Consider the following 14,908-nt stretch of genomic DNA (forward strand, 5'->3'; position numbering starts at 1 on the left):
TCAAGCCAATGATAATGACAAAATCTAAAGCGAGGGTGAAATGCTATGGAAAGAAACAGATTACACAACGACAGGATTCTGTTGCTTTGTATCGGCTAAGAGTGGATAACAAGACATTGTATAGAACAGGAGTACAATTAGTTGTGTAGCAACTTAAATGGTGTGTTTCGGTCAGGGAGAATATAAGCACTGTCATAAAAATGCCATCAAAAGCATAAATCAATGATAAATATTTATTACACATAACACAAAGAAAATCCAAATGCAAAGAACACATTCACAAACATAAACAGGCTACTACAAGTGAACAGTTGGCTACTCTATGTCATTGCTCTTTGGACAAAGTGCAATGATTTAGTTTGTTCGCCATTTGCTTCTTTGAACTGAAACCTCAGGGAACAGAAAGTGAAGAAGTGAAAATGCACCGATGTGCACAACTAAGTAAATAAAATAGTGAAGTGTGGATTATAATACAGTCACATCAGCATCTCCATCCTTGATCCATGATCACATTTTCTTTTCTCCACTCTGCAGGGTCAAAAAACATTTCCAAATTTGTGGCAAACAAGTCTGGATGGCAAATCTTTTTCATGGTATCAAATCCCAAAAGTAAAGTGCGAGGGTTTTCACACTGACATTACCGGCTTTAGCTGATGTGGTAATCAGAAGGTGTCAGCATAAAGTGGTGGGGGAGGAAGGAGTTCCAGCTCTGTGAAGTCAACCTCCTGCTCGCTGTCATACAAAACAGAGCAGGACATCACAGTTCATGAGGGGGAAGCCAAAGAACCTCAAGTACTGTGTGTGTGCTTCTTTGGTAAAATCAGACTGGAAACTCAACACTTACGGATACGGAGGCTCTTCGACAGCACACAGCAAATCTGGATAAAGACAAGCAGAAACAAAGGTAACTTTAACTTTGAACTGCTGTCTCTGCAAAATGTCCAACACCAACACCCTGTCTCCAGGTTACTTTAAAGAGATAAATGTTGCTCAAGTTATTTTCCATGACAGGCAAGACGCCAACCAGTGTTTAGACTGTAGTGTCCTCAAAGTGATTTGTAAGTGCTCTCCTCTTAGCTTCACCAGTATCAGTGGGTGTGAGAGAGGTGTGGACAACAGTGCAGACATGGAAAAAAAAATACTCTGTAAACTTACTTGGTGGTTCAGCACTTTAAACAGGACAGAATGGATCATTAAAAAAAAAAAAATTAAATCAATAATAGTTTTTTTTATGAGAAGACATGAGTGTGTTAAAATAAGGTAACTTTCAATAAACTGATGTTTCATGTTGTGGAAATGAGAATACTGTACTTTGTGGGTGTTGTTCCTTCTCCATCAGTGACATCAACAAATTCATCTTTGTTGTGCTGAAAGAAGATGGCTAGTTTCTGCAGGGCTTCATGTCTGGTCCTAAAAGGTTTAAGACGAGAAGTTGTTAGGACTCATTTTACTGCTATTACTACATTTCACACTTGCCAATGGCCAACAAGGCATGCCTTAATCTGCCAACCCTCCATATTTTCTAACAGGAACACAAAGGCCAAAGGTGGTGATACCACAGGATAGGTGCAGTGAGAGACAGAGTCCAGTCGGTATCCTCAACTTCCCTGATTTAAGCACTTGCCGGAGCAGTGTTGCTGGACTGGGCATTTTTCCACTCAGCTGAGCCCCATTTTCTGCTTGAGTGGGTAAAAATGGCAGCCTGTGATAATTAAGGATACTAACATTTGTGCCGTCTCCCAAGGTCAAAAGTTTTAGACGGCGTTTAACTGGACTCTTCCCCTCCTCTAATAAGTACAGAGATTGACAGGGGCGCTGGCGTTGCATCCAGTCTGCCATTACTTTAAGAAGAAGAACAAATTAACAGGGAGCTGAGTTATGTTAGCTTGACGTGCAATGAGGAGCGGTGACGCACAAAACCAAATGTCACTTCAGTTGTTTTCAAGTAGGCTGCAAGTTTTTTCTTTAAAAGGACAAAGTCGTGGCTCTGTGATAAAAACCATATAAAAACTTTGATCTGCTCATACAAGTGCAGACTTGTTTAGTTGTGTACAAAAATGCCAAACATTTGCTTGTTTCAGCTTCTCAAAAATGCTGCTTTTCTTTGGTATTTGTGATGGTAAACCGAATATCTTTGGGAATTTTGTTTGGCGTGTCCCCCACATCAGTGTCATAACACCACAAAATACTGTCTTTGGTCTCACATGTAATCATGTAGTACAGGACTCCAGAAACACTCCCTAAATGTTACAGCCTAAACAGCTTTGCTTCCTTCAAAAATGTGAAAATGCTGTTATCAGTTTGTTTAGCTCTTCACCTTTAGTTACTCATGAAGAAGTATGTACACACTAAGAATCATGAAAAGAGGTGGATGTAGAAAGATTTATGTACATATGGGCTTACAAGAGAAACCTGCCAAGGTATCTGCTTTGACACCTGTGTGTTTGAGACTTACTGTGTGTGCAGGTCCTCCAGGTTGGCATCGCTCAGAGTATGCTGGGCACTGACATGGCCACAAGCTGTCAAAGCGAACACATGAAGGGCAGTGGTGGGCGGGTGAGGAAGGGTTGGGGGTGAGTTATGAAAGGACAGTGAGACAGAGGGAGGTAGGGAGTAAGGAAATGGCATGGCAAAAGCGCAGATCAAAGGCATGTTACGGTCTGCCATATGTCAATGTATAGCTCCCGTCCTCGTGTTTTTACTTCAAAAGGACCGGATAGAAAATGTACTCACACATCTCAGACATGGACGAAGCCTGCTGGGGAAAGCTACTATACCAAAGGAAGAGAAAGAAAAGAATCATATATACATTGTGTAGCCACATGAATTCAGTCATTTCATTCAGAGGGAACGACTTAAATCTACTTTTATGTGGTTTATGGTTTCTGTCATTCTTCTAAAAAACAGCACTTCTCTAAAGCAACAGTAAACCACAGTAAACAAGTCAGTCTTACTGGCTTTCATTGGAGGGTGAGAGAGTCTCATCTTCACAGGCCCACTCCTCACTGTCATCTGTGACTGTGGAAAAACAAACTAGTTTGATTAAGCCCATCGTACTTGGTGATGACAGAGGTTTGGCAGGGTAGCGGCTAAATCCCTCGGCCTGCATAGAATTCCTTTACAATCATAAAATAACACATTGCTGTCAAGCAGATGACAACTAGTTAAGTTACTCAGACCAGGCCTTTGGGCTCGTTTCCATTCTCTGTGCAAGTGAAGAGTGAACTTGAAGTGATGAAGCAGCTAATGCAAAGTTTAGAGGTATAGAGGTGAGTGTACGGAGCCTACTGACACTTACAGCTGCTTGTTAGCACAGGGTGGCTGGAGGATCTGCAAAACAAGAGTTAGAAATTATTTATCACGACACACACTAATGGACTGGCGAGCAACAGGTGGTTACAAATCTTTTTTTAATTAAGAAATCACAGAATGTTATCAGTGAGCTACCCAGTACCTGCTCCCAATGCTGATGGTATCACCCTCCAGGTTGCCTCCTCGTCCCGCTGCTTGGGCCTTCTTGCCAAGTTCCAGCATCTCCTTGATATTCAGCTCCACATTCATGACGGAAATATAACCATCTGCAAATATCCAGGGTAGAGCAGTAACTGAAAACACTGAGACGCTAATAACACTGCAGTGTAAATGTGAAAACAAGAGACGCAAAATGTAACCTACTTTCTTCTTCTTTTTTTTTTTTTTTTTTTTTTTTAAGAGAGTGATCACATGAAAATAAAATAATAAACATGATGTTTAAACTCACATTTGTTGTTGCCGTCTCGAGCCAACCATTTGCCTTTGGGGCAGTTGGTGGTGCGGATGATGCTGACCGTGTCCCCGCTCTTCACAGGCAGGTCGTTTTTGCGGACTTTGCTGGCCACCATCACCTTGGCGTGGTACATGGGCTCCTCATCGCCAGTCACCTAGACAGTAAAGTTTCAGCGAATGAGAGGCTGCGGTTTACACCGATTTCAGAACAGCTAAGCAGTTCATTATGAAAAATTCGAAGCAGAGTATTTGCTGTAAATTATAGTGTTGAACAGTAGACTGCCTTGTATTGAGCATCATTGTGAAGCCCTGACAAAAACAAGCTAGAGCAGCTCCAGTGGAAGAAATTATTAATGATAGCCTGGCTTACCTTGAACTTCTTTTTCATTTCATTTTCTTTCTTCTCCCTTTCTTTTTGTTCCTTTCTCTCCTTCTCCAGTCGCTGCTTCTCCCTCTTCTTCTGCTCTTTATAGTCAGCAGTGTTGGGGCTCTGGCGTTCCTTACTGAAAACAAATAGTACTGTTCAGTGGTAAAAAAAAAACACAGAGCTTATTCTCTGTAAAGATTACATTTACCTGAAATATACCTGAAATATAAATGGAACCATATACTAGTAAAATAAATAAATAATATAAATAATATAAATAATATAAATATATATATATACACACACACACTCACACACATAAGGTACAAAAGCACATTTCAATGTGAAAACAAAGCGGTCAGGGTGTGACTGCTGGTGTGTTGTAACATACCTATGGATGTGATTATGGGCCGAATGAGAATATTCTCCTGGTGCACTCCCCCTGCAGTTTGATTACCACAGCAAGAGAAAAATCAATGGCAGCTTTCCATCTGGCAAAAAGAAGAATCAATGTCAATGATAAAACACAGGACTTGTACGCTTGAAAATAAAAAAACAAAATGACATACCACGGATTCCGAGGCCATATGTTGAGACATGCCTCCTCCTTCTTGAAATAAACACAGATGTTTTTTTAATTTACCACAGATGATTGTTAAAAGAGTGAAACATGTTATTTATTCATTGCACAGCTTGTGTCTGACCATAAACTTAGCTGTTCTCTTATTACTCGCCAACGTGATAATAAGCTCAAATTGATTAAATAGGAGTTACCATAGGGTGGTTGTCAGCATATGGATCTGTAAAAAAAATTGTTAGCATGGGAGTTAAATGGAAAGAAGAAATGTTTACACAAGGTCTTATATTGAGAATAAAACACTGTATTGAGAAAACATTCTTACTCTTCAGACCAGCTTTCCGTTTACGAGAGTTCTGGCCCAAGACGAATTTGTTGATGTTTTCAACATCCTCGTATACATTATCACATGTTTCATAGTAACTGTTCTGTTGACATACACTGGAAGGGAGCAAATCAATCAAATTTGTGATGTGAAAAAAAAATAAAAAATAAAACAAAACAACAACAACAAAAAAAAAATGTGATTCTTGTTACAACAAAACCCACCTTGGACATGGTTGAATGCCATCATTCAATTCTGCATTGTTACTAAGATCTGTTTCCTCTGGGACAGAGTGGCACTCAGCAGCTCCCTGATCAGTCTCATCAGCTTGAGAGTTAGAAAGAAGATCTGCGACCGCATCCTCACTCTGAGACCACTGCTCTGGTGCATCAGGCTCTGGGAACTCTGAAAAGTTTATTGGTTCAGGGAAGCTGGCCGGATCGAGGGGTATTATGTTTTGACTGCCAAGGTTCAGATCTTGGAAGATAGAGCTCAGGCTGGGCTCTGCAGGATCACACGCTGACAAATCAGGTTGGGAAGCCTCAAAATCTGTGACCCCCAAGTCAACTGGTACAGGAAGGTCAGTGCTGACAAAGTCTAAAGCCTCCAATTCCAGGGCAGCAATGTCAACAACTTCTCCCTCTGCTGTTTCCATCTCTGAACTCTCAAACTCCGGAAACTCTGGAGCATCCAGCACAGGGTGGGAGATGGTTGGGTGCTCAGACTCTGGCTCTTCAGTTGGTGTTTGGTTAAGACCTGGTGACACCTCTATAAAAAGAAACCAAAATCAGTACTTGAACAGATGTTCATCTTTACCACAAATAAGAATAATGTAAACTGCAGCACGGCTAAAACACAGTCACTGATGTCCAAGTAAAATAGAACTTTTTGCCTTTATATCATTCAGTCTGTGGCCACAAAAGGGTGAAACAAATGTGCACTAAAGCAAAGCAAGGAAAACAGAAAAGAAAAGGAATGAAAAGAAAGCAAGTTCACATGCAGTACCGTGGACTGTGGGTAGATGGTGACAGCTGAGATCTACTAATGGAGGTCTGGGGGGTTTGGCTGGCACTGGCCCCAGTGACCTCAAGTCAGGTAGAGGTTTCTTTGAAGGAGCTGAGGGTGGAGGAGGTTCACAAGTCCTCACAGAGACAAGTTCAGCTTGATCCCTGCCAAACTGCTTAGCCAATGGAGACTCTAGCCATTGGGAAAAACAACATTACAAATGCATGAGAGAACTTGTCTGAATAAACAGTATAAGATGATAAAGGTCTTCGATGTGGATAAAGAAAATGTTTATCCGTGAATATGACTTACTACGTGCAGAGTTGTTAGCTTTGAAGAAAGGCCGGGCTGAAATACAAGCCAGGTGTGGAAGACAGACTGGTGGGGGTATGGGGAGGTCAGGCTCAACACTTTCAGTGTTCTTTGGTGGCGAAGGGAACGCCTTGTCTCTTGGAGTGTAGTCAGGGGAACGCAAGCTCTTGGATTTTGTGGATATCAACATCTGCCGGCGTGAGAATTTCTTCTTGGCCCTCTCCAAGGTGCTAACGATTTTGCTGTCAGAGTCAACACTTGTCTCTGCAGAAGGAGGGGTGATTGGTATATCTGGGCTTGAGAGGGGGCAATCAGCAGTCGACTGGTCACTTTGGAGTGAAACCCCATCTTCTGTGGTTTGTTTTTCCACTGAGGCCAATTCGCCTGGAGCACTAGAAGGTCTAGTGGTCAAATCAGCATAAGTGGGCTCCTCTCCATTTTCTGCACCGACTTTTGATGCTTTGACTGATTTGAAAGGAAGGAGCAAGCCCTTCTTCTTGATTTTAGCTTGTGACGGGACTTCTTTTCCTGGCTCTGGTTCCAGTTTGTGCTCCTTTCTGACTGGTGGTTCTATCTTCTGCTCTTTTACAGGCAAGACAGGAAGCACCAGAGGCATGTGTCGCTCTTTGAGGGACTGCCTTGTTGTGCTGTCTCCGTTAGTAAGCTGGGATGAGGCGGAAGTCTGCTGAAGTTGTGGTGGAAAGGAAACCGGTCGCTTGCCCCCAGATGACCGCAGCCCATCTCTGAAGATGACCCGGGGAACCACTGGTGTCTTGTTTTCTACAGCAATATTAATACTGGTAACCACAGAGCTGCAATGACCTCCAGGAGGTGGAAGGTGTTTGGGTTTCTCTGCAACAGCTGGCCGTCTGGTTTTGGATTGAGCCAGAAGGGCCTCTTCCTGAAACTTGGCCCTTAGAGCTTTGAAGTTGATTGGCCCCTCCTTAAAAATCATGAATCATTAAATTAACAGAAATGGCTATAATCTTCACAGACAATTCACTTATTATGGTTAAGTTTTAGGAGTCAAACACTGACAACATAATTTAAGTGTCGAGTTCCCAAAACTACAAAAAACATTTTCTCATTAACTCCCTTGTGTTATCTACTAATGCAGATAGTTTTGGTTTCATGTCCTGGCTAAACTGGAACAGCTGCAAAAACATTTCACCAATAAGCTGTTAAACAGAAAATTAATTGCCAAAACAACTGATAACCAGTTCTTTGCTTTGAGTCATTTTTCAGTGGAAAATTACAAAATCGTATCATTCCAGGTTCTGGAAATGTGCATAGTTGGTGGCGTCCTTCGTCTGCTAAACTGTATAACTTTGGGTTATATTTTGGGTTTTTGAGGACACAATGAGACAACTGAACAGCGAGCTTTTGGGAACTGTGAAAAGGCATTTGCACAGTTTTTATACTCCAACATTTTATAAAACCACATGATCAGTTGGTTAACCAAGAAAACATTAAACAGATTAATCAATATTAAAAATAACTGCTAGACCACAGAACAGGTAAACTGCTGGCATTTATGTTTTATCCAGAAAAACAGGTATATTGTTTTTTTTTTCTAATATATTTTTTTCAATGCTGTGAACACAATAAATGAATGAATGAATGAATGAATGAAAGAAAGAAAATTAAAAAAAAAAAAGTCTGGCAGTATTACCTAAGAAACCATCTGCATGGACAAATTCCACAGTTAATGAGAAAATATGTTAACTGAGTGCACAGACCTTTCAAAGTGCTTTAGTATTAAGAAAAGGGATAAATTACCTAAAGTTATATCCCTTAATGCCACAGAACTAGTAAAACAAATCCAAGGCGCAGTGTATTAAACATGAGGTACCTTAGCTAGCACAGGGCATGGTGACAAGGCTAACGTTAGCATTCCTCTAACACACCTGAAGCTAAAAATTCACTCACAAAACTATTTAAACATTACCTCTTCCATTGTGGCTCGCTTTGTTCATCACTGTTCAGGGCTGTGCATTCGGAGAGCGGTCTAAACCTCGGTGACCCGACGCTATCGGCTACTCCGGACCGCTTGTGCTAGTCAGGCATGATGCTAATACACACCATTTGAAAAAGCCGCTCAGTGAGACGCACCTGCGTGCTGCGCGTAACCTACGTGCGCGTTCATGAGTCTTTGATTGACGAATCAGAAGCGTTGACAGCCACTATGTGAGTGGGTTGGTATCGATAATGATCATACTGTTAAAAACGACCATTGCTCTTACTTATAATACCGCTACAGTTTTAGGTGACGGAAGTGTTTGTTTATTGGGACAGCATGTTCTGGATGAGTTGGAGTGTGTGCGGGGGTGAAGATGGGAAATGGGGGGTTATAGATCATCCACACACAAAAAAGAAAAAGAAGAAAACAAAATAAAATCTTTCCCATCTGTTGTAAGAGCATGTGTTTACTCTTGATCAATCATTCACTGTGGTTGGTCAAGAGTGCAGTGGTACAACTGCCCAGAGGATCACAGCAGCTGTTTTGTGATGTGTCATTTTAATCTTAAGGAATAGCGTCTCATTCTCAGCATGGGGGTATTTATTCATTTACTCCTGGGGTTATTCACTTTGCATCTGTTTATCAGTTTTAGTACAATTGTGGATGCATCCAGGAGGCCATGGACAGCTGCTGATAACAGGTACAGTATTTTCTTTTTTTTTTTAGCTTCACTACTTTTTACATCCTCTGGAAATCATCTTGATAACTGTGATTTAATATATCCCACACGCCATGGGTATTAGAACTGGAGTTGAGATGATAATGGGTGTTTGTCGGGGGGCAGAGGGGCTGGGACGAGGATGGCCAGAGCAGTAAACAGACCCACACCCGTCGACTGTCAGCTGGGCATCTGGTCATCTTGGACTCCATGTAACTCCTGCACAGACAAAAAGGTAATGGTTTTTTATTTGCAATAAATTACTCACACCAGTTATTTAAAGATGCAAAACAAAACTAACAAAAAACTTGTAATATAGGTGGCTTGTGTGTGGCTGGCAATTGCAAAAGTAACAACTAGAACTCTCTCCAAAAATACTGAAGTTGAAACTGGACAGTTTTTGTCAGATAGCTTAGATCAATACGTTATTGACAAGATGTTCAATAGGTCCAAAGAGCTACGATTATCCTAAATCAGCAATCTTGTTCCAATAAGATCAATAAAAATCACGATTAGGATCTTTTGAACCACTTGTAGATTTACTACATGCTACATAGCTACGTATATACTAATATGGAATGTAGAAATGAACATTTATTTAATTGATATAATTTTTTTTACATTTAGACACATTTGCAGATTGCGCCACAGTGTCACACAGTGTATGTGGCCTACTGGCCTAGTGTTTCTCCATGAATGCACAGTATATTTCAGTGGTGGTATAGCGGAATGGACACAGTGAGTAATTTTAGATGTTAACTCATTTTTAACTCTTAAGTTACGTTTCCGATACATGGAGAGACCCTCACAGTTTGGAGGCACGGAGTGCATTGAGACTCTGTGGGAGAGGCTGGCATGTCCTACAGCAACCTCACAGTGTCTGGTGCCTGATTACTGTGGGGAGAGCTTCACCTGCAAAGAAACAGGCAAGTCCCATCAACAACCACTCAGACAACACATTCATTTCAAGGTGAAGGTGTTTTTTTTTCTGTTGGTGTGTGCATATGGAGGACATATAGTATGTTGGTGTGAGTGAGAGTGTGTCTTTCCAGGGCGCTGCATCAGCCAGTCGCTTCGCTGCAATGGAGAATCAGACTGTGATGATTTTTCTGATGAAGAGGAGTGTGAAATAGTCAACCAGAGAGACGATAAGTGTTCCACCTTCCTGCCGATCCCTGGTGCTGAGCGAGGCACTCAGGGGTAAATACGCTATTACTGCTGTTAATGTTATTATTCACTTTACTTAGTTTAGTTTATTTTACATGAAATAAAACTATAAAAGCAATGGGAAGGCATAGTGTATATGTGCAGCTGGAAAAAAATACTTTCAGTTTGGAAAACTATGATTTGCAAAACAATCTGCTTTGAAATATTGGAAATACAGGCTCCATCATTTTAGTTATATACATGTAATTTCACTAGTCAACCTGTCACAGCATCATTTCATTTGTTTTACATTTTGTTTAATCTTCAGAAACACAAAAGCTTCAGCTAGCAGTCAGTTAGCTGAGCATAAAGACTAGAAACGGGGGAATTGTTTGCCTGCTTAATCCAAAGGTAAAAAAAATGTGTGACTACCAGCACCTCTAAATCTCACTAATTAACATGATACATCTTACTTGTTTAACTTTGTCTTATTTCAACAATGCCCCTGCTGGGTTTCCAGGAACCATCACAGTGACTCTTGTTGTAACCAGCAGAGTTTTCAGGGAGTCACCACTCTGCCAGAAAATAAATCGGCACAGGACCCCTCGCAAAACCACTACCTGTTTTTTTTACACATCAGCGTTTGTATAGATTACACAAACAAGATATGGAGCAATGCATAATTGTGGCGAAGATGCTCATTTGTGAGCTTTAGAGGTGCCCATAGGTGGATTTTGTTAGGACTTGACAGAGCCAAACTAACTGTTTCCCCCTGATTCCAGCCTTTGTGCTAGGCTAATCTAACCAGCTACTGGCTGTAGTCTAAGACTTACTAGGGTAGAATCAATCATCTCATCAAACTCTCGGTAAGAAGGTGAACAAGAGTATATTATAAAATGTCTAACTATTCCTTTAATGACTAACTGGAATTATTCTACTTTGCCTAGATACAATATCTTGACTAGAGACTTTATGGATCATGTACTTGACCCAAGGTACTTTGGAGGAAAGTGTGAATATGTCTATAATGGTGATTGGAGGAAATTCACCTATGACGCATTCTGTGAGAACCTGCACTACAACGAGGAAAACAAAAACTACCGGAAACCTTACAACTACCATGCCTACCGTTTTGTGGTACCGTAACATTGAGAGTTATTTCTTTGTGCAATTTAATAATTGGACTGTTTGTACTGAGAAATTATGACTTTAAATTTAATCTGTTACAGGCTGAAGCTACATCAGAGGGCTCTCATGAGTACTATGACGATATGGTGAGCCTGCTCAAAGCGAGGAAAACTATGAGTTCTTACAATGCTGGTGTCACAGTCGGGGTCTATTATGTGGAAGGGGGACTGCAGGGAGGTGCTGAGTCTGAGTTCCTCAGCAACATAACAAAGTACAATAGCCAGGTAAAATAATTGTTTTTTGTACAAATTAAATATGATGTTTTTATTAGAACAAACAAACAAACAAAAAATAATGCTTTTTTTCCCTCAGGATCTAGGGTTTGTTAGGCTTTGGTCCAAAGTCCAAACCGCCCGCTTCAAGATGAGAACCAGTAAGCTGATGCTTCATGAAGATTTCTACGTTTCACTCATGGAGCTCCCCGAACAGTATGACTTTGGGATATACTCTCGCTTCTTCAACACATTTGGCACCCACTATGTCACAGAGGGAACTATGGGAGGAACCCTTGAATATGTGGTGGTTGTCAACAAAACGTCCATGGCAAAATCAAGTACTGTGGGCTTCCCAGTTTGTTAATACTTGTCAATGTTATCAAATGTTAATGTAATCAAATTGGAAATGCAACATAAAGTAACTGTTGTTTCATTCTCCTCCTTAACATTTACAGATCTTGAGGGTAAACAGGCTGGTAGATGCTTTGGTGCCTCTATTGGTATTGCAAAACCAGTTGGCAACTATGGAACATTAGGTCTCAGAGTGGGTGGGAATCGCTGCAACAAAGAGGGAAGGTTTGAGCAAGGTGAGGCATCGAAATTCTGTTGGTAGCTAATCCTGACTGTTCAGACAAGGACAACAAAACCAGCAGATAAGAAATATAATTATTTATAATGGTCACAGTGAGCGCCAGTGATGAGGCCGTCCCTATTTGAGGTCCCCATAATACCTAATTAGCTTGAATTTTAGTTTATTAGTTTAATTTTTTAAAACTCGGCCTCTCTTTCATTGAACTGACAAATGAAAGATTGCTGCAGTAATGTGTTGTGATGATATTTTTTTGTTGCTGTTTGTTTTGTTTTTGAATCATAGGAAGTGACTCTAGTTCAATTGCGGTTGAGGACATCGTTACTCTAGTGAAGGGAGGAATCCCATACAGCAGCAGTGGCCTGCTGGCTATCAGAAATCCGGACACCTACAGGAACTGGGGAGCGACTCTCAAATACAACCCTACACTCATCGAATATGAGGTGACATAATTTCACATAAAAAGACAACATGTTCTTAAACAGAGGAAAAACAAAACATGAGTTATAGTTAAATTCTCACACAGCTTTTGTGCCTTTGCCGATGTGGTCCTCTGAGTTTCATGAACTTTTCTTTCTCACCCAGACTATGCCAATCTATGAGCTAGTGCGCCTCAGCACAGCTGCTGACCATGTAGGTGCAAGACTGGCCAACTTGCAGAGGGGCTGGGATGAGTATCTGCAGCAGTTTGACGCCTGTCGCTGCGCCCCCTGCAGGCATGATGGGATCCCTGTCCTCAAGGGTACCTCCTGTAACTGCATCTGTAAATCCGGCTACCGCGGAGAGGCCTGTGAAGAGACTCTCAGAAGAGGTGAGGTGTCATGATTTAAAAGAGCTAAGATTAACGCATTCAGATCATTTACTTAAACTTGCGATAAGCGATTTTTTGGTGTCTTGAGGGCAGCAGAAATGAGCTGTAAACAAACTGTACCAGATTCATTTTAGATTATTCAGTCTCTTTTTAGCTCTGTTTAGCTCTCCAAAAATTTGAATTATCTGTCCCTTTAGTTGCTAAATGTTCTGTTACATTCATCATCTAACCACAAACATTGTTTGTCTTCTGTTTGGCTGAGCAGGTAGTCGTTTTTTTAGAAAAAACAACAATAATGAAAGAAGTGATAGTGAACCACAACAGTAAAATTGAGGGGTGAAAAACAATGAGCTGAAAGATACTATAAAGTGATGTGGATTGTCTTCTGTCTTACTGAATTCTTCAACTGATGAAACATTCACTTCTTGGTTCAAAGGAACCAAATCAAAGACACAGGAGGACAGGAAATACTGAACCGCACAATTTTGTTCTTCGAACAGAGACTACACGTACAAATCTGATATGTGAAGGGGCTGCAGTATCCCACATCTCTTCTCTGACGTGTTCTTTTAAACCTCTCACCCCACACTCCTCCTAAGAGATGCAAGTTACACAGGATTGTCTCATTGGCTCAATTCCAAAAATATTGCTGAGTCACCATTCTGGTCGTTAGGAAAACACCTGCGTGCTGGTACAATAGCGTACTTGTCTCTACTATCCCTAGCTAACCTTGAAAGATAACAGACTTACTTCATCTGCAGGTCAAGACGACCTCTTTCTTCTCCACCACTCTGTGCACACACTGCACAAAAGCTCTATAAAGCTTAGAGCAACTGCAGAGTCTGATGATTCTCTATGAGAAAACCTTTCACATTCAACTAGTCATGTTAGTCATACTTAATAAAAATAATAATGAAAGCTGCTGTAAATTTTTACTTTAAAATGAAACCATGTTGGTGTCTATGAGGCTACACTTTAAAAACTTTATCCTCTAGGATCTAGGGACATATAGTTGTCCAGATATTTCACTCTGAACTACAAACGTCAGCCTCTTGGTGGTGCTAATATAAATGTCAAGGAATCACCGAAGTTCATAGGATTCACCTTCTGAGGACCATGAACGTGTGTACAAAAGTCCATTGCAATCCAGTGGTTGCTGACATATTTTGGGGCCCAAGTAGTGGGCTGACTGACAGACTGACATTGCCATCCCTAGAAACACACTGCTAGCGTGGCTAAAATACAAAGGTATTAGCAGTTAATGTCCTCAAATACCAGAAGTCAAAGGACTCATTACCAAAAATAGTCCTTCACCTACTTCAAAGCCTGCAAGACGTTGCTTAATGTTAAATTTGTCATATATTTTGCATGTAAGACTTTGTTCTGTCAATTTAAAGTTGACAGAACAAAGAAGAAGTTATATGGTTGCTGTTGATTTACATGATTTCATGTGCCTGTTTGGGTCAGAGGATGCGATGGGGTAACAGCAGTGTGGAGACATTTCCTCTTACCAAATCTATGTCCTTTGATTAAGGTCAACACAAAACCCTCTTAATGTCACTTGACAGATACCAAGACAGATGGGTCGTGGTCGTGCTGGGGGGCCTGGTCATCCTGTACGTCAGGGAGGAAGACTCGGACAAGGACCTGTGATAATCCCCCTCCTGATGGGGGTGGGGCAGCTTGCCTGGGCTCTTCCTCTCAGACTCAGCGCTGTTAGAGTGACGTTCCTCCAAGAAACACACTGCTAAGATGCAGAGTGCGAAATGAGCTTTTTTTTCTGTCAATAAAAACTGGTCTTTGAGTATTGTTTTGTAAATGTTAGAGCCCTGAAAAATAAAATTACATCTTTCTCCGGTGACCGTGTGACACACTGTATATCACAGTACAAATAAATGTTGTGCAGACTCTGTGTGTTTGTTAGTATTTT

At 41.0% G+C, this 14,908-nt stretch overlaps 2 protein-coding genes across 2 annotated transcripts; one reads left to right on the forward strand and one right to left on the reverse strand.

Annotated features, from left to right (window-relative positions):
• Positions 1 to 662: 662 nt before the first annotated feature.
• Positions 663 to 8,308, reverse strand: si:ch211-188c16.1 (uncharacterized protein LOC562677 homolog). Its single transcript, XM_041056002.1, has 19 exons — positions 8,300 to 8,308; positions 6,352 to 7,294; positions 6,040 to 6,231; positions 5,259 to 5,802; positions 5,035 to 5,150; positions 4,907 to 4,932; positions 4,702 to 4,742; positions 4,524 to 4,574; positions 4,136 to 4,268; positions 3,761 to 3,920; positions 3,455 to 3,578; positions 3,299 to 3,330; positions 2,955 to 3,018; positions 2,734 to 2,771; positions 2,456 to 2,519; positions 1,312 to 1,410; positions 1,156 to 1,169; positions 845 to 878; positions 663 to 732 (listed from the first exon to the last, which is right to left on the reverse strand). Exons 1-19 carry the CDS (start codon positions 8,306 to 8,308, stop codon positions 663 to 665), a joined length of 2,754 nt encoding a protein of 917 aa, XP_040911936.1.
• A 501-nt stretch (positions 8,309 to 8,809) lies between these two features.
• c8a (complement component 8, alpha polypeptide) lies at positions 8,810 to 14,885 on the forward strand. The gene is made up of 11 exons (XM_041056003.1): positions 8,810 to 9,011; positions 9,156 to 9,264; positions 9,808 to 9,955; positions 10,082 to 10,229; positions 11,123 to 11,312; positions 11,405 to 11,587; positions 11,676 to 11,916; positions 12,034 to 12,165; positions 12,453 to 12,610; positions 12,753 to 12,978; positions 14,547 to 14,885. Exons 1-11 carry the CDS (start codon positions 8,902 to 8,904, stop codon positions 14,696 to 14,698), a joined length of 1,797 nt encoding a protein of 598 aa, XP_040911937.1. The 5' UTR covers positions 8,810 to 8,901; the 3' UTR covers positions 14,699 to 14,885.
• The last annotated feature ends 23 nt before the right edge of the window (positions 14,886 to 14,908 follow it).

Source organism: Toxotes jaculatrix, chromosome 14, assembly GCF_017976425.1.
Source record: "Toxotes jaculatrix isolate fToxJac2 chromosome 14, fToxJac2.pri, whole genome shotgun sequence".
In the NCBI taxonomy this organism is placed as follows: domain Eukaryota; kingdom Metazoa; phylum Chordata; class Actinopteri; family Toxotidae; genus Toxotes; species Toxotes jaculatrix.